Source organism: Cervus elaphus, chromosome 15 (genome assembly GCF_910594005.1).
Source record: "Cervus elaphus chromosome 15, mCerEla1.1, whole genome shotgun sequence".
Taxonomy (NCBI): Eukaryota; Metazoa; Chordata; class Mammalia; order Artiodactyla; family Cervidae; genus Cervus; species Cervus elaphus.
In genome coordinates this window covers 7,628,716-7,653,079 of record NC_057829.1, presented here as the reverse complement: position 1 = coordinate 7,653,079, position 24,364 = coordinate 7,628,716, and the positions used below count along the sequence as shown (strand labels likewise).

General features: G+C 43.2%; 1 protein-coding gene across 1 annotated transcript in view; it reads left to right on the top strand.

Moving 5' to 3' along the window:
• The first annotated feature begins 5,603 nt into the window (after positions 1-5,603).
• SLC35F3 (solute carrier family 35 member F3) overlaps positions 5,604-24,364 on the top strand; it is a 412,876-nt gene continuing 394,115 nt past the window's right edge. The window contains exons 1-2 of the mRNA XM_043926802.1: positions 5,604-5,969; positions 6,329-6,558. Of these exons, the coding sequence (XP_043782737.1) occupies positions 5,917-5,969; positions 6,329-6,558 (283 nt within the window). The 5' untranslated portion in view covers positions 5,604-5,916. The remainder of the gene's footprint in view (positions 5,970-6,328; positions 6,559-24,364) is intronic.

Sequence of the window (24,364 nt, the reverse complement as noted above, 5' to 3'; positions counted from 1 at the left end):
TATCCACTCCACGTATCTTAAATTCCCATCATTTTCCCCATGTGAGCCCATTCCCAACACGTGTCATGCCATTGAAAGTGAAGTGTTAGTTGCTCGGTAGTGTCCGACTCTGTGACCTCATGGACTGTGGCCTGCCAGCCTCTTTTGTCCATGGGAATTCTGCAGGCAAGAATACAGGAGTGGGTAACCACTCTCTGCTCCAGGTGATCTTCCTGATCCTTGGAGTTGAACCCAGGTCTCCTGCATTGTGGGCAGATTCTTTACCATCTGAGCCACCAGGGAAGCCTGTTATGCCATTAAACAAGCCAATAATTTCACCAATAATAACTCATTTCTGATAGTCATTGTGCTATAAAGCAAAGCTTCAGGTATTGATTGACACATGGTTAACAGGAAAGCCCATCTTGGGGCTTTTATGCTGTTAAGCTGGTGGACCACACCTGATTGGAAGGGTAGACTGTTGGCCCTGATGTCCAGGAGGGAATGCATGTATGGTATCACACCACACAGGCTGAAGTATGCATGTGAGCTACATACTTCAGAATGAGGTCTTAAGAGGACTGCTCACAGAGGTGAGAGTGCTGAAGGGTAAGGAGATAGAAGAGGTGCCCAGAATACTTGGTGAGGTAGGGGCAGTGATTGCAGTGACTGACAAAATCACGGTCCCCAAGCACCCTGAGATGTTACAGCAATGACTGCATCTGGCAGGTGGCAACACCATAGAAGTGACAATAATTGTTTTTGCTACCATTTATCGAGTACTAAGCCCAGGCTTTCAGTTCAGTTCAGTTTAGTTGCTAAGTCATGTCTGACTCTTTGTGACCCCAGCTCCACATTGTGCTCACTTCTTAATATACTTGAATTTGATCTTTATAGTAACTATTTGAGGTTGATATACAAAAATGAAGCTTGAGGGAGTTAAATAAGGTCCACAAGTCATCTAGCTGGTGCATGAAGCCACTATTTAAGTCATTTTTATCTGACTCTAAATCCCATGATATTTATTTTTTAAAAAGAGGAGAGTGATGTGGCTTAGCAGCTGCACATGTGAAAATTATGTAGATGATTTAGGCAATAAACCTAGACATGAGTCAACATTGTGATGTGACTGTCAAAAATAAAATTATTTCAACCTTTGACCGCATTGCTAATAATGATAGCTTATGTATTTTAAGTGCTGTTCCTGGCCATGCGCCAGGCCCTATTCTAGATACTTTACATGTATTAACTCATTTTATCTTCACCACAATATTGCAAGGTTATCTTCTTCTTACGCAGGGAACAGAGGCCCAGATCAAAGACCTTGCCAAGGGTTACAGTAGCCAGAATGTGGTGACTGAATGAGGAGAGACACCTGTCTTCTTCTGGCTGTGCCCAGATCTTTCCTTGTGCCTATAAAAGCAAGGTGGAGGATTCTGAGTTTATGAAACTTCGCTTCTTATTTACATGAGTGGTTCTTAGCGTGCCTAGAGTCCATCCAGGGAATCAGCGACAACGGAGAGTTCCATGCTCACACTCACAGGTAATAATTCAGAATCAGCACTTTAAACAACCTTCCTGAGTGAGTCCAACATCAGGTGAACTCTGAGGATGCTCTAGGAACACCAGTTCAAGACCAGCTTAAGATGATACTTCAAGGGTAAAAGAAGAGTTGTCCCATGTCTCAAAAGAAGGCACCAAGAAGAAATTCTTCACACAAGAACACACACACACACACAAAGACAGAGAGAGAGACAGAGGGAGAGAGAAGTGCCTTATTCCTAAGCCACCCCACCACACACACAGATTAAAAAGTATGTACAAGGACATTGATTTTTTAAATTTATATACCCGATATTACTTGTTACTTTATTTATAATGGCTTTGTTGCTTTTGTGACCATAGCAGTCATAAAAATTAAAATACAGCCAGTAAAAACAATCTTTTAGAAGAATATTATAACACTGAAAATCTGAAAAATATATTTTTTTCAGTTAATAGACTGTGTTTTACAGCAATTTTAGGTTCACAGTAAAATTCTGCTAAAGTACAGCCCCCAAGTTCCTGCCACCCCCCCCCACACACACAGCCTCCCCACCGATATTAACATCCTGCTTCAGCATGATATGCTTGTTACAGTCGGGGAACTGACACCGACATGTCATTATCAACCACAGTTGATACCTCAGGGTTCACATCGGGGTTAGCTCTTGGTGTTGTATTGATACAACCTATGGATTTTCACAAATGTAAAATGACACTTATCCACCATTATAGTATCATACAGAAGAGTTTCACTGCCCTAAACCAACCCCCCCCCTGCCACCGTGCTCACTCATTCATCCCTCCCCTTCCAATTTATCCCTACAAACACCAGGAACCCCTGGTAATCAATGATCTTTTTACTGTCTCCATAACTTTGTCTCTTTCACAATGTCATATAATTGGAATCATATACTATATACCCCTTAACATTGGCTTCTTTCACTTGGCAATACACATTTAAGGATCCTTCATGTCTTCTCACAACTTGATAGTTCACTAGTTTTTATCACTGAATAACATTCCAGTATATGAATATACCACCCTTTACCCATCACCTATTGGAGAACATACTGTTTGTTTCCATATTTTGGTGATTATGAATAAAGCGTCTGTAAATATATCTGTGCAGGTCTGTGTGTGAACTTAAGTTTTCAACTCAACGCAGATAAATATCAACCTGTACCATTGCTGGATTACATAGTGAGAAGATATTCGGTCATGTAAGAGACTGCAAAACTCTTCCAAAGTGGCCATACCATTTGCATTTCCACCAGCAATGAAAGAGAGTTCCTGATGGTCCACATCCTTGTCAGCATTTGATGTCAGTATTTTGAATTATATCCATCCTATTAAGTCTGTAGTGGTATCTTACTCATTGTTTTAGTTTGCAGTCCCCTAATGGAACATGATGTTGAGCATCATTTCATATGTTTTTTGATGGTCTGTATGTCATCTTTGGTGATATATTTGTGCAGATATCTTTCCAATTTTTAAATTGGATTGTTAATTTGCTTATAGTTGAGTTCAATAGTTCTTATTTATTTATCCTAGTTATTTATCTTATTTATTCTAGCTCTTTATCAAATATTTCTTTTGCATATATTTTCTGTAAGGCTGTGGCTTATCATCTTATGATCTTGACAATGTCTTTTGAAGAGCAGAAGTTTTTACTTTTAATGAAGTCCAATTTACCACTTTTTTCTATCATGGAGGATGCTGCTGCTGCTGCTAAGTCGCTTCAGTCATGTCCGACCCTGTGCGACCCCATAGACGGCAGCCCACCAGGCTCCCCCGTTCCTGGGATTCTCCAGGCAAGAATACTGGAGTGGGTTGCCATTTCCTTCTCCAATGCATAAAAGTGAAAAGTGAAAGTGAAGTCTCTCAGTTGTGTCCGACTCTTAGGGACCCCATGGATTGCAGCCTACCAGGCTCCTCTGTCCACAGGATTTTCAAGGCAAGGGTATTGGAGTGGGGTGCCATTGCCTTCTCTGATCATGGAGAATACTTATATCTAAAAAGACATCACCAAACCCAAAGTTAGCTAGATTTTCTCCTACATTATATTCTAGAGTTTTTAATATTTTATTAGGCCTATGATCATTTTTTTTTCAAGTAGATGTCTGGTTGTTCTAACACCATTTATTGAAAACACTATCATTTCTCCAAGCTTCTTTTGTGGCTCAGCTGGTAAAGACTCCGCCGACAATGCAGGAGACCTGGGTTCAAGCCCTGGATTGGGAGGATCCCCTGGAAAAGGAAAGGCTACCCAGTCCAGTATTCTGGCCTGGAGAATTTCATGGACTACAGCCCATGGGGTCACAAAGAGTCAGACACCACTCAGCGACTTTTATCCTTTCTCCATTGAATTGACTTTGCTCATTTGTCAAAGATCAGTTGACCATAATTGTGTGACTGTTTCTGGGCTCTCTATTCCATTCCAGTTATCTATTTATTTATTCTTTCCTCAATACCCCACCGCATTGTTTGCTGCAGCTTTATATTAAGTATTGAAGCACTGTAGTGTTAATCCTCCAACTTTGTTCTTCTCCTTCAATATTGTGTTGTCTATTCTGGGTCTTTTGCCTCTTCATATGAACTTTTGAAGCACTTAGTTGATAGCCACAAAATAACTTGCTGAGGATTTGATTGGGATTATACTGAATCTCTATGTTAAGTTGGAGAGAACTACATCTTAAAATTACTGAATCTTTCTACCAATGAACCTGAACTTTCTCTCCATTTATTTAGTTCATCTCTGATTTCTTTCCTCAGAGTTTTGTAGTTTTCCTCATACAGATCTCAATACCTATTATGCCCAATTTATACCTGAGTACTTTTGTGTGCCAGTGTAGGTGGTATTACATTTTCAGTTTCAAATTACAATGGTTTATTGCTTGTATATGGGAAGTTGATTAACTTCTGTACATTCACTTTGAATCCTGAGATCTTGCTATAACTCATATCTGTTCCAGGTCAATCAAGTGGTTGATTTTTTGAGATTTTCTACCTAGGTGATCATGTCATCTGTGAACAAAGAGTAGTTTTATTTCTTTCTTCCCAATATACAAACTTTTAAATTTCCTTTTCTTACCTAATTGCATTAGCTAGGACTTGCAGTAGAATACTGAAGAGGAGTGCTGAGAAATCCTTGCCATGCTCCTAACCTAAGGTAGTTTCTTTCCATTCGGTATGATGCTAACTGTAGGTTTTTGAAGATGTCTTTTATAATGTGAGGAAGTCCTCTCTCTATTCCTAATTTGCTGAGACACAATATAATTTTAATATAAAAAAGTACCAAAAGCAGCGTTTACAGTTCCATCCTGATTTTGTGAAGAAGGTATTTTGCATTGAAAAAAAAAGAATGGAAAAATTTGTGGACTACTTAATTCAAAGTAGTCCTTTTGGGCTAAAAATGGGGTATTTTCGTCTCTACCTATTTCTGTATTTTCTCAATTCTTCAGAATGAACCTATATGTATTTTTTTATAACAGAAAAAAAATTATGAAAGCCGATTAGGTGTTCTAGAAAGAATGATTTGCAGACAGAAGAAAAAAAATTAGAGGCTAAATAAAGTAGAAATCTAACAAGAGAAAACTGATTTAGTAACAGGGTCAGCATGAGAATGTAAGCTCTCTGAGGGCCAGGGGTGACCGAAGGATGCCCACAACACAATAAATAAGTCACTAGTGTCTCAGCTTTGACTATGAAATGCCATATGGCATTCTGAGCATGATTTTGGTGGGTTTGGAACCAGGTTTCTGTTTTTCCAAGTAGTTTTTGCTCATTATTTTAGAAGGAGGAAAGAGAAAGAGAGATTGAAACTGAGCTGAACTACTGAATCAGGAGTAGAATGATGTGATAGGTCCTAAGAGAGGGGAGGAGGAGCGCGCCCCTAGCCCCAAGGTTGCGGGGCGGAGCGCGGGCGGCTGGTGCGGGCTCTGGAGCCCCGCGCACACGTGGGCGGCGGGAAGGGGGCAGCAGCGCCCCCGCCTGGTTCCCGCGCTTGGGGGCCCGCACCTCCGGTCCTCCCAGGTGCCTCGAGAGCGCATACCGCCGCCGGCGCTCTCCGGGTTCGGGGGCTCCCGCGCCTGCCGTGTGCCCGGGGCGGTGGCGGCGGCTACAGGCAAGGGGGGCGGCGCTGGCACTGCCCTGCGGCCGGCGGGCTGCAGCGAGTCCCGCGGACCGGCTGGAGCCGGGCTGAGCCGCCGCGCCCGCATCGCGCCGCACACCGCCGAGGCTTTCGCCGACCGTGGCTCGGGCGCGCCCGGGCGGCGTGGGGACCCTCGCCGGGCCTCGCGCCCACCTTCCCAGGGGCCGCGGCCGCGGGCAGCTCGGGCCCGCGGCCCCTCAGCCTCAAGTCTGGGAGCTCCCGGCCCTACTCTGACATTGCCTATGGGGATCCGAGAGTTTCCCGGCGGCGCACCGAGGGGCAAAGGCATCGCCATGTGAGTAGCGTCCCGGGCGCGGGGGCGCGAGCGGGCGGCGGGGTGGCCTTCGGCAGCTGGGATACTGGCAGTCTGAAGCTGGGGAGGGGGCGGCGCGCGCGGCTGAGCTGTTTGGGAAGTTTAGGGCATCCTCTCCCTCGCCACTCGCCCCAACCTGCTCTGCCCCGAAGCGCCCAGTGCCGGGTCCGGAGACGGGACCCGACGCCCAGGCTGCCGAGGGAGCTGGGGGAGCGGTGGAGCGGGGAAGGGCCGCATCTGCCCGTAGAGGGCCCCGGGCTGCGCCCAGCTTGCCCTGGGATCTCACCCACATTCTCCCCCTCCCCTTCTGTCCCTCCCTACCAATCTGCCCGCGGCCTCAGTGGCATGAGGAGGTCACCGGACGTCAGCCCCCGGAGACTGTCCGACATCAGCCCCCAGCTCCGGCAGCTCAAATACTTGGTGGTGGACGAGGCGATTAAGGAGGATCTGAAATGGTCGCGCTCGGTGGAGGACCTCACCAGCGGGCCCGTGGGGCTCACGTCCATCGAGGAGCGGATCCTGCGCATCACCGGCTACTACGGCTACCAGCCCTGGGCGACGAGCTACAAAAGTAAGACCACCCCCCCGCCCATACCCTCCCAGGTGTCCCCCTCCGCGCCTCCACCCTGGCCCCATTTTCCTGGTCGGCTAGCGCATCTGCCTTGCAGTTGGCTCGGCAGTCTCCGGGAGCGCGCCCAGGCACGCGTCCAGCCCCTCCCTGCTGTCCTGCCCGCACACACAGACCCAGGTTTGCAAGTTTTAGGAAGAGGCCTGGAGACGGTTCTCTCGGACCTTTAGGAATTTCTGATCCGTTTTCTTAACACCCTCTCTCCTTCCCACAGACATCTCTCTTGTCTTTATCTGCTTGCACTTGAGGTGTCACGGGAGACTGGAAACTCAGTGTATTCTTGTCCTGTGTGGCTTCTCTGTGGATCTGAAAGTGTTAGCTGCCCCGGGTTGGGTCTCAGATGGCTTAGTGAGAAACAGCAGACTCTGCACGCCTGGATTTTAACTCTTCCCTGGATCCCTTAGGCCTGATGATGCAGGAATTACTGGGGTCTTCATTTTAGATCTTTTTCATTCCCTTTGTCCTGAGTTTGGAGGTTGCCTGTGGATCATTCTAATGATTGGCATTTGGTCCTTGAGAGATGAATGCTTGGTTCCAGGTGGAGCAGCTGAAACTTTTCTTTGCTAGTGGTTCCAGCTGATGGCTTTGGCGATGCTGTGATCAGTTTATACAGACATTACCTGTGTGACCAGGACTAATTTGGTGGGGATTTCTTTTTCTCATTTGGAAGAGAGAAGGTGGCTACAACAAACTCTGGAACCTATAACTCTAAATCATAATTTGGTGATTCCATCACTGTTGTTCTACAAGCGGAAAGAGAGCCATTTACCACCTCCGTCAGTCCAAGAAATGAGTATTGCTTCATTCCATTTGTAATAAAGACTAACAGCTTAATGATTTTGAGATGTGGTTTTATCCTTCAGTACTTGAAATTGAAACATATTTTATCAGTCTTTAGGAAAAAAAAATCAGGCTTTTGTAAATTAATCATACTGAGTTCTAAAAATGTGTCTACCTTTAGTTTTTCCCTAAAGCCCTTGGTTCCAAGCCAAAGGTCAATGGTATGCTGGCGGTTAGCTGGTAACTTTTAAGTTATGTGCAGGAAGAAGCATACGATTTTATAATGTTTTGTTTTATGCCCTTTCTTGTTTTTAAAGGATGAGAGTGATTGCATTTAACTCCGTATCAACCTTTAAAGGTTATCTGCATCTCCTCCAATCTCCTGGTGCTAATGCTAGAATTGTAGCTGATAAATGGGCTTTGGATCACAGAAGGAAGGGACTAAGTTTTCTTTTCAGCTGAGAAACACTGGGTATAGGATAAGAGAATGAAAACCCATTGGAAATGATTTCTCTTATAGATAAGGGTAGGACTCTCAGTTTCTATTTCTGCTTTCTAAATTTCTATTAGACATTGTCTCTTTCTTATTTCTGTTCTCAGCTCTCTTAATAAGAAATTAGAATTGCCTAAATAAAGACAATTGTACAAATTACAGCCTTCCTAGCATCATCTATTTAGGCCCTGAAGTCCTAAGATTTATCATTGTAATTCTATTTGTGACTGGTCCCGTGTGTTTTGTAGAAATTTTCACCAAGGTTCATGACTCTGGGTGTCAGTGGGGAGCTTACAGCAGTGATTGATTGTGTTTGGTCCAAACACACTTAATAATTAAGTCAGGGAAAAGACCATATGGAAAGTGAGTCTCTTGTACCACCAGTGGTATTCTTAAATACCTTCTCTGAGGCTTCATTTAAAGAGTAAATATCAGGGGACAGGGCTACAGTGGTCATTGTGATAAGAAATATCACATTACTGCACCCTCTATTCCTGTGAAGATTCTTTTTTATTCCAAGAGATCTCCTTTTTACTAAAATGCTTGAGGTGACAACTGACATTTTGATGAATTAATTGGATTTTAAGTTTAAATTTAGAGAAGCTCATATTTTATTAATGTAGCCAAATACATTTTAGGGCAGTCCTTTGGTTGTTTGCCACTTCTGCCCAAGTAGAAAAAAATAACAATAAAAGTTTATCTGTCTGTTGGTATCAGTGAGTTATTTTGTTGGTTAATAATTACACTCAACAAACTGGAAGAGATGATGATTACAAAATACTCTTCTCAAGGTGTCAAGAGCAAGTTAGGGAATGTTCCAAGCCTTATCCTTGATATTATGACATCACCTTTGGTTCATCTTCTCTGTGTCCCCACTGAGGGAGTTGACAGTGAGGGTGTCTGGATTAGTGGAGAGTGTAAGTAAGCCGCCTTTATGCTGCTGCTGCTAAGTCGCTTCAGTCATGTCCGACTCTGTGCGACCCCATAGACGGCAGCCCACCAGACTCCGCCATCCCTGGGATTCTCCAGGCAAGAACACTGGAGTGGGTTGCCATTTCCTTCTCCAAGCTGCCTTTATAGCAGCAGATATTATTGACTGACCAAGTATTCTTTGTTGTCTTCTTAATTTTTAGATTGTTCATCAGTCGTGTTCGACTCTTTGACTCTTTGCTACCCCATGCGCTATATAGTCCATGGGATTCTCCAGGCCAGAATATTGGAATGGTTGGGCTTTCCCTTCTCCAGGGGATCTTCCCTGCCCAGGGATTGAACCAGGATCTCCTGCATTGCAGGTGGATTCTTCACCAACTGAGCTATCAGGGAAGCCCCTGTTTGGGGCAGTGAAGATAAATGAGGTAATTGGGAACAGTGCAGCAATGATCTTTGCTCAAGATTCTGAGCCCAATCAATGAGATGAATGAATTTCCCTGTAGCCAAGGGACTTTTTGTGAAGAATTGTTTTTTTAAAAAATCCTAAAGGCCCCTGGGTCTACGAGGGATGGTTTGTATGTAACATTCAACTGACAATTAAGCTATAAGCTGGTGGAAGGGTGGAATTCCTCTTTTCAGTTGCCACAGTCCTCCGATTCCACATTCCCTGTTTCTGAACAAAAATATTGCTGGACAACATTCTTAGGGGTGCCTTCCCTGGTGGCTCAGATGGTTGAGTCTGCCTGCCAAGCAGGAGACTCATGTCTGATCCCTGCGTTGGAAAGATCGCCTGGAGAAGGGAATGGCTACCCACTCCAGTATTGTAACCTGGAGAATTCCATGGACAGAGGAGCCTGGCGGGCTACAGTCCATGGGGTTGCAAATAACTGGACACGATTGAATAACTGACACTTTTCACTTTCATTCTTAGGAAGTCCTTGGCTTCCCACTTGTACGTGTATCCAGAGCCCAGAAGGCGTGTAGTCCAAAGTTCAGCTCAGTTCAGTCGCTCAGTCGTGTCCGACTCTTTGCAACCCCATGAACCGCAGCACCCCAGGCCTCCCTGTCCATCACCAACTCCTGGAGTTTACCCAAACTCATGTCTATTGAGTCACTGATGCCATCCAACCACCTCATCCTCTGTCGTCCCCTTCTCCCGCCTTCAATCTTTCCCAACATCAGGGACTTTTCCAATGAGCCAGCTCTTTGCATCAGGTGGCCAAAGTATTGGAGTTTCAGCTTCAACATCAGTCCTTCCAATGAACACCCAGGACTGATCTCCTTTAGGATGGACTGGTTGGATCTCCTTGCAGTCCAAGGGACTCGCAAGAGTCTTCTCCAACACCACAGTTCAAAAGCATCAATTCTTCGGCACTCAGCTTTCTTTATAGTCCAACTCTCACATCCATACATGTCCACTGGAAAAACCATAGCCTTAACTAGACGTACCTTTGTTGACAAAGTAAGTCTCTGTTTTTTAATATGCTGTCTAGGTTGGTCATAACTTTCCTTCCAAGGAGTAAGCATCTTTTAATTTCATGGCTGCAATCAAAGTAGTTGCTCAGTTAATGTTTGTTGAACAAGGGAATGGATATGACCTGAAACATTGACCTCTGAGAGAGAAAACTTTTGAATGTACATCATAATGCTTTGTATTGTTTAGTTCTTTATGCTCACTTATGTTAGGTCGGAATTTGCTTTACCTTTTCCTTATTCTTCCATGGTGAGTGCCATCTTTGGCTTTCTGAACCATAGACTAGACTAGAATCCTTTTTTTTTTTTTTTTTAATGGTTTTAGTTTATTTTAATATAGCAATTGGATTGCCTGATTTTATAGAGTTAAAATAATCTTGCGTGCCTATGACAAACCTTCACGATTTTTTTTAAATTGAAGTATAGTTGATTTAAAATGTTGTGTTAGTTTCTGGTGTACAACAAAGTGATTCAGTTATACAGATATCCCTTTTCATTTTCTTTTCCATTATGGTTTATTACAGGATACTGAATATGAATTCCCTGTGCTATATAGTAGGACCTTGTTATCTAGCTATCCTATATATTATAGTTTGTATCTGCTAATCCCAAATTCCCAATCCCTCCCTCCCTCATCTGCCTCCATCTTGACAACCACGATAGACCAGAAATCTTTTTTTTTCTTAATTTATTTATTTTTAATTGAAAGATAATTACAATGTTTTGTTGGTTTCTGCTGTACATCCACATGGATCAGTCATAGGTATACATGTGGACCAGAATTCTTTTTTGGTTGTTATGGAAATCCTGACCCTATAAGACTATTTTACTTGAAATATGGTCCTTGCCGCAGTGGGCCAGAATTCTTGATTGCAAGCTTTCATGTAACCCAGGGATTCTCTCTTTTTTTTTTCTTTAATTTAAAAAATTTTTTTCTTTATATTGTAGTGGTTTTTGCCATACATTGACATGAATCAGCCATGGATTTACATGTACCCCATCCCGATCCCCGCTCCCGCCTCCCTCCCCATCCCATCCCTCTGGGTCTTCCCAGTGCACCAGCCCTGAGCACTTGTCTCATGCATCCAACCTGGGCTGGTGATCTGTTTCACCCTTGATAGTATACTTGTTTCAATGCTGTTCTCTCTGAACATCCCACCCTCGCCTTCTCCCATAGAGTCTAAAAGTCTGTTCTGTACATCTGTGTCTCTTTTTCAGTTTTGCATATAGGGTTATCGTTATCATCTTTTTAAATTCCATATATGTGTGTTAGTATACTGTATTGGTCTTTATCTTTCTGGCTTACTTCACTCTGTATAATGGGCTCCAGTTTCATCCATCTCATTAGAACTGATTCAAATGAATTCTTTTTAATGGCTGAGTAATATTCCATAGTGTATATGTACCACAGCTTCCTTATCCATTTGTCTGCTGATGGGCATCTAGGTTGCTTCCATGTCCTGGCTATTATAAACAGTGCTGCCATGAACATTGTAACCCAGGGATTCTCATCTTCCATGCTACTGACACTTGGTAACTGAATAATCCTTTATTATGGAGGGGGGAAACATCTTGGGCATAGACGGGTATTTAGCAGCATCCCTGGCCTGTAGTACACCCTTCTTCCCAGCTGTGACACCCAAAAGTGTTTCCAGACAATGCCGGATGTTTCATGGAGAGGTGAAGAGTCCTCATTTAGCCTCACTCCAAATTTCTGCTGCAAGTGAACTATCTTCCCTGGAGTGATAGGGCTCACTTAGCGGGCCTGCCTTCTCAGTTCTTGGCCGTCTCTTCCTTCTTCCTAGACTGCGTCTTGTGTTTCCAGAGGGGCCAGGCTAAAAGGAACCACCTTCTGCAAAGAACTGGTTGCTTCTGCAGCTCACATGATTCTGTACCCACTCACTGTAAGTTGATACCCTGTAGAAAGTGCTTGAGAATTCAGAACAGTTTGGGTAGCTTTTCATTTTTTAAAACTGTTACTGGAGTGTAGTTGCTTTACAGTGTTGTACTAGTTTCTGCTGTACAGGGAAGTGAATCAGTTCTATGTGTACATATAGCCCCTCTTTTGGGGATTTCCTTCCCATTTAGGCCGCCACAGAGCAGTGAGTCGAGTTCCCGGTGCCATACAATAGGTACTCATTAGCTGTCTCTTTTATACATAGTATCAATAGTGTGTATATGTCAAGGCCAATTTCCCAGTTCACCTGACCCCTTCCTTTACTGCCTTTGTGTCCATACCTTTGTTCTGTATTTCTGTTGTGCAGATAAGATCATCTATACCATTTTTCTATATTCCTGGATAGCTTTTCTAGTGACTTCCTTTCCCCTCCCACCAGGGCCATAGCAGAAGAGACATGAGCAGCTGGACTCTCTTCTGCCTCCCTCTTCCTTTCATAATTCTCTGGGGTAGACACCAGTTGGGGAGGAGATGACTGTGGAGGGCAGGGGGAGGACCAGAGACCAGGAATGGGCCATCCTAATAGTGGACAAGGAGGCCCCAGGCCCTGGATGCTGTGGGGCACTGGCCGCATTTGGTTATAGAATGATTGAAGTAGTGGATCTTGGAGATCTCAGACGGAGGTTCTTATGCAGGATAAAAAAACATCTAAAAAAAAAAAAAAAGAACATCTGTATGTGTTCCTTTATTTTCATTTATTCCTTTAGCAAAGTTTTACTTATTCATTTAATATGTCTGTGCTAGGTCTTAGTTGCAGCACTTGTAATTTTTTCTATGTGGCTGCATCTGGGATCTTTAGTTGGGCACGTGGGGTCTAGTTCCCCAACCAGGATCGAACCCAGGTCCATTGCGTTGGGAGCATGGAGTCTTAGCCACTGAACCACCAGGGAAATCACTCATTTAGCAAAATTTTTGAGAGCATTTACTCTATGCAGCATATACAGATCAGAGTTGGGAGAAGATGTTCACAGCTGAGGTATGTCCTTGACAAGAAATCAGTCAGTCAGTTCAGTCGCTCAGTCGTGTCCGACTGTTTGCGACCCCATGAATCACAGCACGCCAGGCCTCTGACATCCTGGAATGTGAAGTCAAGTGGGCCTTAGCATCACTATGAACAAAGCTGGTGGATGTGATGGAATTCCAGTGGAGCTATTTCAAATCCTGAAAGATGATGCTGTGAAAGTGCTGCACTCAATACGCCAGCAAATTTGGAAAACTCAGCAGTGACCACAGGACTGGAAAACATCTGTTTTCATTCCAATCCCTAAGAAAGGCAATCCCAAAGAATGCTCAAACCACCCCACAATTGCACTCATCTCACACGCTAGTAAAATAATGCTCAAAATTCTCCAAGCCAGGCTTCAGCAATACGTGAACCTAGAACTTCCAGATGTTCAAGCTGGTTTTAGAAAAGGCCGAGGAACCAGAGATCAAATTGCCAATATCCGCTGGATCATCGAAAAAGCAAGAGAGTTCCAGAAAAACATCTATTTCTGCTTTATTGACTATGCCAAAGCCTTCGACTGTGTGGATCACAATAAACTGTGGAAAATTCTGAAAGAGGTGGGAATACCAGACCACCTGACCTGCCTCCTGAGAAACCTGTATGCAGGTCAGGAAGCAACAGTTAGAACTGGACATGGGACAACAGACTGATTCCAAATAAGAAAAGGAGTATGTCGAGGCTGTATATTGTCACCCTGCTTATTTAACTTATATGCAGAGTACATCATGAGAAACGCTGGGCTGGAAGAAGCACAAGCTGGAATCAAGATTGCCGGGAGAAATATCAATAACATCAGATATGCAGATGACACCACCCTTATGGCAGAAAGTGAAGAGGAACTAAAAAGCCTTTTGATGAAAGTGAAAGAGGAGAGTGAAAAAGTTGACTTAAAGCTCAACATTCAGAAAACTAAGATCATGGCATCCGGTCCCATCACTCCATGGCAAATAGATGGGGAGACAGTGGAAACAGTGTCAGACTTTATTTTTCAGGGCTCCAAAATCACTGCAGATGGTGATTGCAGCCATGAAATTAAAAGACGCTTACTCCTTGGAAGGAAAGTTATGACCAACCTAGACAGCATATTAAAAAGCAGAGACATTACTTTGCCAACAAAGGTCTGCCTGGTCAAGGCTATGGTTTTTCCAGTGGTCATGTATGGATGTGAGAGTTGGACTGTGAAGAAATCTGAGCACCGAAGAATTGATGCTTTTGAACTGTGGTGCTGGAGAAGACTCTTGAGAGTCCCTTGGACTGCAAGGAGATCCAACCAGTCCATCCTGAAGGAGATCAATCCTGGGTGTTCATTGGAAGGACTGATGTTGAAGCTGAAATCCCAATACTTTGGCCACCTCATGGGAAGATCTGACTCATTAGAAAAGACCCTGATGCTGGGAGGGATTGGGGGCAGGAGGAGAAGGGGACGACAGAGGATGAGATGGCTGGATGGCATCACCAACTCGATGGACATGAATTTGAGTAAACTCCGGGAGTTGGTGATGGAGAGGGAGGCCTGGCGTGCTGCAATTCATGGGGTCGCAGAGTCAGACACGACTGAACGACTGAACTGACTGACTGACTGAATAGAAACCCACAAATACTTACATCTAGAAAATAAACACATTATTTACATTTTAGCAGGGATGTGTTACTTTGCAAAAGGTTTCCCTAAAGGATGTTTTTAAATAGTGAGCTTACAGCATTTTCTAGTAAAGAAGTTTTCTAGGAATAGCTTTTGGAGAGGTCATGTTTATTGCTTAAAATGAAGAACACCTGTCTCCTGAGCGCATTTAATACTCCGTGTACTGTGCATGGCGCTGGTATATGCGAACATTAATACAAATAATTTTTTTTTAATCAGGATATAGTTACTTTACCATGGTATGTTGGTTTCTACTGTGCAATGAAGTGAATCAGCTATGTGTGTGCATACACCCCCTCCCTCTTGGAGCTTCCTCCCACCTCATCCCCTCATCCCCCCCTCTAGGTCATCACAGAGCACAAGCTGAGCTCCCTGTGTTACACAGCAGCTTCCCACTAGCTGTTTTACACAAGGCCGTGCACTTTGCGGTCTTCCAGTTCAAAGTCCATTTTTATGTCTGCCTCTCTATTCCTGCCCTGCAAATAGGTTCATCTGCCATTTTTCTAGATTCCACATGTATGTGTTAATATTTGTTTTTCTCTTCCTGACTTGCTTCATTCTGTATGACAGATTCTGGGTCCATCCACATCTCTGCAGATGGCACAATTTTGTTCCTTTCTGTGGCTGAATAATGTTCCATTGTAGATCTGTCTGTCTATGCCACATCTTCTTTGTCCATTGATTTAAAAAAATGCTGAAGCGTGTAGTTTTAAGTCATTTGTAGAGTAGAGGATAGGCTAGTCCCCAATGACCACCACGTCTCTGGTCCATCCTGGCCTGCCATTGGCTGCTTGAATCAAGACTCAGAGCATGTGGAATACTGAGCAAAGCCCAGTTTATCTGGGGGGAGGTTTTGTAGCTCAAGGTAGAAAATGGGGGGCATTGAATAACTCATGAAGTGACAAGGAAAAAGCATATTTCAGGGTCCTTTAGGTTTCAGATGTTAGGAAGGGTTTCTGTAAGTTGAGAGGGAGAGTTTTCTGGAGAAGGACAGTCTTTCTTCTCACTCTGCCCTTTCAGGCCAGTCTGTGAGTAGCTGTTGCTGATGTTGTTTCCAGTGATAACTGGAACAGTGGCTCATAGTATAATTGAATTCGTGGTGAGCAACTTCTGTTTGATCCTCCCAAAATAGTAAAGGTCAGGTCAGCAATTCAAAAATGACCCACTTGGAAAAGATGTATAATTTGGTTGTAAAAGGTTATTTTACAGTGGAGCTTGGCATATGAAATTGTAGATTGAAAAGATTTATGCATTCTGCTTCATATTCTTTTCCCTTATGGTTCATTACAGGCTATTGAGGCTATTGAATAGAGTTCCCTGTGCTATACAGCAGGACCTTGCTTATTCATCTTATTTATAACAGTTTGCATCTTCTAATCCTAAACTCCTAAACCATCCCTTCCCCTACAACCATGAAGTCTGTTCTCTGGATCTGTGAATCTGATTCAGTTTTGTAGATAAGTTCATTTGTGTCCTATTTAGATTCCACACATAAGTGATATCATATGGTATTTGTATTTTTCTTTCTGACTTACTTCACTTAGTATGACAATCTCTGGGTCCACCTGTGTTCCTGCAAATGCCATTACAGATGGAAAAGATTTTAAAGGAAAAAAACTTGGAGGGCAGGAATAAAGCATAACATTTTCTAACGTCTCAGAGAGTCAGTTTTATTCCTGAATATGAATACTTGCTAACAATTTAGTAAGTATTTTTCTGAGATTAGACAAGATTAAAATGCAGAATGATTCTTTTTAAGAGAACACGTTTGTCTCCAGGACACTTAGATCATCAGTCGTTGGTTATAAACCGTTTGCTAATGGTCCAAATTCTCACTCCAGGAAAACATAGTCTTCCTGGCCATAGAAGAGGTTTGGGCAAGGAGATTTCTCACTGTTCTTCGTAAGTCTATCCTAAATCTCTACAAAGTGGCTAGTCTAAAAGAAATCACTCCAGCGGTGAGTGTTTCTCCTTTCCTTAAGTGGCTGGAAAAAATCAGGTGAGTTGTGTTAAAAAATGAATCCGCGTGTGTATGAGCTGTGAACTCTGTTAAGTGTTTCCGTGAGAGCTGATAAGGATGCTGCTGGAATTGTAGCCCCTCAGAAACTGCAGTATTTTCTGTGTTGTTGGGAGAAGTGGAAGGAATGAAATCCGCCCTGGGAGCTGCCCTCTTATCCCAGCAGTGTCAATGCTGACAAGTTACTCATCTCTTCCCGCCTCTGTTTTCTTATCTACACAACGGGGGCGAATACAACAGTTTTCCAGGATGGCGTTGAGAATTAAATGAAATAACGTGTATCTAGCATCAAGCCCTTTGCCTGGCATCCAGAAATGTGTCTTTATTTCCATTTATTCATTTTGCAAACTTTTAAAATTTTATTTTATTTTTGGCTGCACTGGGTCTTCATTGCTGCGCGTGGGCTTTCTCTAGTTGCAGAGCGGGAGCTGCTCTCTAGTTGGGGTGCACGGGCGCTCACTGCGATGCTTCTCTTCTTGTGGAGCCCAGGCTGTTAGGGGCACGGGCTCAGTAGTTGCAGCTCACGGGCTCTAGAGCATGGACTTAGTTGCCCCGTGGCGTGTGGAGTCTTCTTGGAGCAGGGATTAAGCCCATGTTGCCTGCATTAACCAGCGGATTCTTTACCACTGGATCACCAGGTAAGTCTCTTGCAAACTTTTCTAACATCTGGAAGTTCCAGAATATAAGTTATGGGAGACCGGATTCTTGCCTTAAAAATCTCACAGACTGGAGAAAGGGGCAAGTGAAATAATAGGGTGTGATAAAGGTTGGCGTTGGAGTGGTGCATTTCGGATCAGAAGCTGGAGGAGTAATAAACCACAGGAAGTAGGTGGGGGGAAGAGTTGCATTTCAGGCTGAGGCATGGTGCTCATGCACAGCAGGGCACATGAGCTGTTTTACTGGAAGGTCACCCAACTCAGCTGGGACAAAGCATCACAGAAATGTGCAGGATGAAGCTGGACTGGGAGCAGAAACTGACCTTGTTCTCTGGTCATCTGCTGTGTGTCACCAGAAGGACCCCTGATGCACAAATGCCACCTCACTCATCCAGGGCCCAGTCTAAGTGTCACTTCTTCCAGGGAGCTGCCCCGACCGTGCTGGATGTGGTGAGGTGTCCTTGCCGGGACTCCCGTGAGACTGTCACTTCCCTTACATGTTGTCCCGGCTAGCTTAATTGTGTGTCTGAAATGTACAGATGGAAAGCTATGCAAGGGCAAGGCTCATCACTGGGTCTCCAGTCCTCAAGTGTGGCTCTTGGAACATAGAATTATGATAATTCCATTCCCAGATCCCAGACCTGGCACCTCAGTCGATAAACATTTGTTAAATATACTAGTGAAAGGCCGTTTATCACACACAGAAGTAGTTCCATCTCCATTTCTGTGGGGTCTTCCAGGATTATCCGGCACAGAACTCTTCTAATTGTGTTCCTCTGTCAAGATTTGGGGTGCCCACTGCTTGGTCCCCTAAGTACACTGGCATGCAATCCCACTCCCCAGCTCATGTCAGAGTGTTTCGCCTCGTTCTGATAACCTCACTTTAGAAACGATTTGGAAGAAATGAACAAGGAAAAAGAGAAAACGGGTTAGTGGAATTTAAAACATGTTCTAGAGGCAAGATTTAAATATTGGGGGAGAGAGAGGTGAATCAGGGAAATGGCATGTCTTTATGAGGACAGTTGCCGTGGACACTTTTGGGAATATCTTCCCAGCTCAGCCTGACCCCGTGACAGCCCTGCACTGTATCTTCAGGGTAGGCTCTTAGCATCATCTTCCTCCTGGACACCATGGATCAGATTGGAGTGGGCCCTTGACCCAAGGTCACTGTATCAGTTTCCCCCTCCTGGATTTTGAGTTTAAAACTAGGAGATTGTGGTCTAGTTGGCATGGTCTTGTAAGTGGAGGAGAAGCCGAGAGAGAGCCATTCTGACTTTTGTGTGAATAGAGAGACAGAGAAAGCTGGTCCACATAGAGGGAAGAGTAAGGCAGGTGTGTAAGCAACCCAGAGAGCCCTGATATTTTCCTGCACTCCATGCTGAGTACCATTTCCCTGTACGGTCCAGATCTTGTTGTAGCTCCTCCTCCAAGCCCCAGGAGACACCTTCCTGTGAAGTGAGCAGAAGCTAAGTTTTGTCCCATGCAGCTGTGGACTCCTGGCTCAAGATTCTTAAGCCATTCCTGCTCAGGCCCAGGTAGGACACAACAGGGATGTACATATCAAATAATTTTTCACTGGAAATAAGAAATCACTTCCTGACTGCTGAGATGACAAAGGCATTGGCGCCTCCGTCACTGGAGAACTTCAGAAAGAGGTGAACACCTAGCAACCCCAGGGGCATTGAGTATTTCCTTACCCCGTGTCAGGGTTGAAGTAGACTTTTAAAAACACACACACACACACACACACACACACACACATAATGTCTTTTGGTTCAATTCATTGACTGTGCATTGATCAGTAGAGTAATATACCAGTTTTATTTTCTTATCTTATTGCAAAGCCTTTAAAGGGACTTGGGCAGTTAGGAATCTGGTCAGTTTTTTAAAATGTTTATTTATTTGGCTCCATTGGGTCTTAGTTGCAGCACACAGGATCCGTGTCGCATCATGCAGGATCTTTCGTTGCAGTGCTTAGACCCTAGTTGTGGGCCTCAGGGTTAGTTGCTCCGTGGCTTGTGGGATCTTTGTTCCCAGTCAGGAATCCAACCCATGTCCCCTGTATTGTCCCCCGTATTGAATTGTCAACCACTGGACCACCAAGGAAGTCCCAGGAATCTGGTCAGTTTTCTTGGTTAATGATGGTGGCACATTTTTCTCTCTCATGCATCTGCAGGTAGCCTTAATTTATGACAGTCTTTGAGACGGTAGGAAATAAATTGCTCCTCTCAGGTGGTTTGCAGCTGAGAAGGCTCGAGGCTGTTAATGGACTCCTGAGGCGGAGAAATTTTCAGTGTAACTTCTCAGAACCATTTTCTGGTTTTGACACATGTTTTCTGTGATATTCACATTTGCTCCTTGTCAGTCTGTTATGTATCATCCATAGTACTTGGCTAGATAAGAATCTCTTAGAAGGATTATTTTTATCCTTTTTCATCATCTACTTTGTACCCATGTAGTGTTATAAAAGCTTGCATATATCCTCAGAGTTTTTTTCCAATAGGGTCAGAAGAAATTTGCTTCTTTCAGAATGATGACTTTGCTTTCTTAGTTTTCTTTTTATAGGGTTTGCTCATTTTCAGTGAATGTACATTAAGATGCCCTGTTCTTAAAAAAAGGAATATAATTATGATTGTAGGTATGAAACATTTGGGTTTTGTGCTGTATTCTTCTCATGCCGTGCAGGTGTGGGAGTTTAAGAAACACTCTTTAGTGACAAGTGCATTATGTTGGCAAATGATACGGAGGAAGGACTTGAACTTCTCTCCTCTATACAGTTCTTTTATTTATTTTTTAATGTCTCTGCATTTTATTTTTTTCCTTTTTAAATTTAATTTTATTTTTTTCCATCTATTTTTATTAGTTGGAGGCTAATTATATACAGTTCTTTTAAAAGAAAGAAAGAAATCGTTTGCAGACCATTTAAATGTCATAACCCAGAACAACAGATTTCAAGGGTTTATCCTTGGAAAAAATAGATTGAATAGTTTATAAATATTTAACTATTTAAATATATATATATTTAACTCTTTTCTTTTAAGTCAGCATTTTGTTTTATTAAATATTTAGCATAAGCATCTTTGGTAAGTACATCTGATTTCATGCCATAGGGGTGTTTTCAGTTCCATGAAGGTTTTGTAATTCAAATTTATTCTAAAGTAATTAGCCTCCAATTAAAACAAACAAAAAAAAAGGCCAAAAAAAAAAGGTATGGTGCATACCTAAAAACAAACAAATAAATAAAAACACAAATTTATTCTAAAAAAATGGGTAGTGGTGCATGTGTCATTGTGTTTGTTCTGTCTGAAACCTGCATGGGTCTTGTGTTTCTCTCAGAATACATGGAACATTTTCAGTGTGGTGGCTGGGAAGGTGGAGAAAGGAACGCTTTCAAGCCAGAACCCCCTGCCACCATGCTCCCTCTTGAGAAGCCCATGGGCCAGGAAGGGACTTCAGAAAATCACTGCAGGGAATTTGAAATACCACTCATGGAAAGGTTCGTTGGTCTGTGATTTGGTAACAGATCAAACAGTGGAACTTACTATGAATACGTATTCATTTATTCGTTAATCCAGTCATTCATTTTTCCATCCAGTCACTCACTTACTCACTCTTTCATTTATTCAGACATCAAATAGTTCACTGCTTCTAATGAGCAGTAAATATATTCACTTCTTAGATAAGCTGTACTAAATATATGGCATATATATACTAATATATGTACTAAATATACAACCTATTTCCTAGAAAACTATGGAACTGAGAAACCAGACAGACATATCCTAGTCCATGAAATTATATACTTTTCTTGTTTAGGGCCATCCCACAAGTGGACTCCATGTTTCTTTTTGGTGTTTCTATAAGTTAATATCTTGGGGTATTTTGGATCAGATGTTTTGGATAGGGTCTGAACCTCAGGAAAGCTCTTTTTCTCTTCCTTTGGAAACTAGTTGTTCTGCTGCTGTGGTGAGAGTTCTGATTTGTTTGTTTGTTGTAGCCCAGCCATGAAACGTGTTTTTCTTTTTCATGTAATCATGCAGCAATGAAGAGTTTTGACTGAGTTGATGAAATTAAGCCTGCACATTTCTTCCCTAATGTTTTCTGTCGCAGGCATTCAGTTTCTTTCCAGCTTTGAACAAAGCTTGCCTGAGACCTGAGACATTTTTCTTCCTCTAACTTGAGCCCTACCAGAAATAGCAGCAGGCAGACTGGAATTCAGGGGAATTGAGATTTACTTCCAGCTCTGCGTGTTCTTGCCTGCACGGCTGTCTGTTTTTACTCTGCTGTTTCTCCAGTTCCTGTAAGAGAAAATCCTCACGTCCACTGAAATACTCCTTTAAAGCTATTCTCTTGGTTGTTCAGCTTAAGAATCATAACACTGTCCAGTTCTTCTAGATGTGAATGGAGTGATATTTCCAAGTGGCAGCTCTACTTTTGTAAGTTAACAAAAATCAAAGCATCCTGATTAATGTGACTTTTATTTTAAATATATATATATTATTGAAGATAGTCAATTTACATTGTTGTGATAGTTTCAGGTGTATAACAGAGTGATTCAGTCATACGTATATATGTGTGTGTATATATATTTTTTTCCCTCAGATTCTTTTCCCTTATAAGCAATTACAAAACATTGTAATAGTTTACCTAGTTCCCTGTGCTACACAGTAGATCCTTGCTGGCTATCTGTTTTATGCATAGTAGGATGTTTATGTCAATCCTGAACTCCTAATCTATTCCCATGTCTCGCCCCACTGCAATTGTAAGTCTATCCTCTATATCTGTGGCTCTGTCTCTGTTCTGTATACAAGTTCACCTGCTTCATATTTTATAGATTCCACGTATAAGTGATACACAACATTTGTCTTTGTCTGGCTTACTTCACTCAGTGTGATAATCTCTAGATTCATCCACATTGCTGCAAGTGACATTATTTCATTCTTTTTTCAGGATGAGTAATATTCCACAGTGTGTCTGTACCACATCTTTATCCATTCAACTCAGATGGACATCTGGGTTGTTTCCAAGGTTTGTAAACAGTGCTGCCATGAATGCTGGGGTGCATGTGTTTTTTTGAATTATGGTTTTCTCCAAATATATGCCCAGGAGTGGGATTGCTGGGTCATGAAAGTGAAAGTGTTAGTCTTTCAATCATGCTGGCTCTTTGCAACCCCATGAACTGTGGCCTGCGAGGCTCCTCTGTCCATGAAATTCTCCAGACAAGAATACTGGAGTGGGTAACCATTCCCTTCTCCCTACCCAGGGATTGAACCTGGCTCTCCTGCATTGCAGGTAGATACTTTACCATCTGAGCCACCAGGGGATCCCTTGCTGAATCATATGGTAATTCTATTTTCAGTTTTTTAAGGAACCTCCATACTGTTTTCCATAATGGCTGCACCAATTTTCATTCTTACTAACAGTATAGTAGAGTTCCTTTTTCTCCACATTCTCCCCAGCATTTGTTATTTGTAGACTTTTTGATAATGGCCATTGTGACCAGTGTGAGGTGATCCGGGGGTCACTTTTCCATGTGCAGATGAATCTAAGTCTCAGGGGTGTGAGTTAAAATCTAGGATGAGGCCGGGTTGTCAAAGGACAGTGTCTTGTTCACTCCTCCTTATCTTGCTTGCCTCCTTTGGCTTCCACCTTCTCTTGGAGCTGAGCACATGCACATCTCATCATGGAGAGAAGGCTGTATATCTTTGGGACTGATGTTTCCTGATGGTCAGCAAGTGCCATCACTCAAATCAATTCCTGGGGACTGAAGCCGAATCCAGCTTCTGTACCCCGACACTAAATTAAATCTTGGAGATATAGTTTGGATAAAGTAAAAAATGATAACTTTATTGTTTTGCCAGGCAAGGGGGGCCACGGTGGGTTAATGCCCTCAAAACTGTGTGTCCGACCTGGAGGGGCTAGTAAGAGTTTTATAGAAATGGCTCAAAGAGCGTGATTGGCTTGTGGTCATTTTTCTGATTGGTTGGTGGTGAGGTAAGTGGGAGTCAGCATCAACCTTCTGGTTTCAGTGGGTCTGAGGTCTCTGTGCTTGTAGGCAGCATATGGTTAACTTCTCCCACATCGTTGGGAGGTCAGTATCTGCAGAACAGCCCAAAGGTATGGTTATGTGCATCCCTTGAGGAGCCATACTCTGCCCCAGGGCTGCAGTGTTGTTCCTTAACTGTTCCTCCCTTGTCAGGGTGTCCCTTCCTTTCCCTGAGTAGCAACTGTTTGAACCTGCGCATTGGAAATCAGGGAAGGTCTGGCAGGCTGAATGAAACCTATTCTAGAAATGTGCATCAGTTCAGTTCAGTAGCTCAGTCATCTCTCACTCTGCAACTCCATGGACGCCAGGCTTCCTTGTCCATCACCAACTACTGGAGCTTGCTTAAACTCATGTCCATTGAGTCAGTGATGCCATCCGTCTCATCCTCGGTCATCCCCTTCTCCTGCCTTCAATCTTTCCCAGCATCAGGGTCTTCCAGTGAGTCAGTTCTTTGCATCAGATTGCCAAAGTATTGGAGCTTCAGTCCAATGAATACTCAGGACTGATTTCCTTTAGGATTGACAGGTTTGTTCTTCTTGCAGTCCAAGGGACTCTCAACAGTCTTATCCAATACCATAGTTCAGAAGCATGAATTCTTTGGTGCTCAGCTTTCTTTCTAGTCCAACTCTCACGTCCATACATGACTACAGGAAAAACCACAGCTTTGACTAGATGGACCTTTGTCAAAGTAATGTCTCTGATTTTTAATATGCTGTCTAGATTGGTCATAGGTTTTCTTCCAAGGAGCA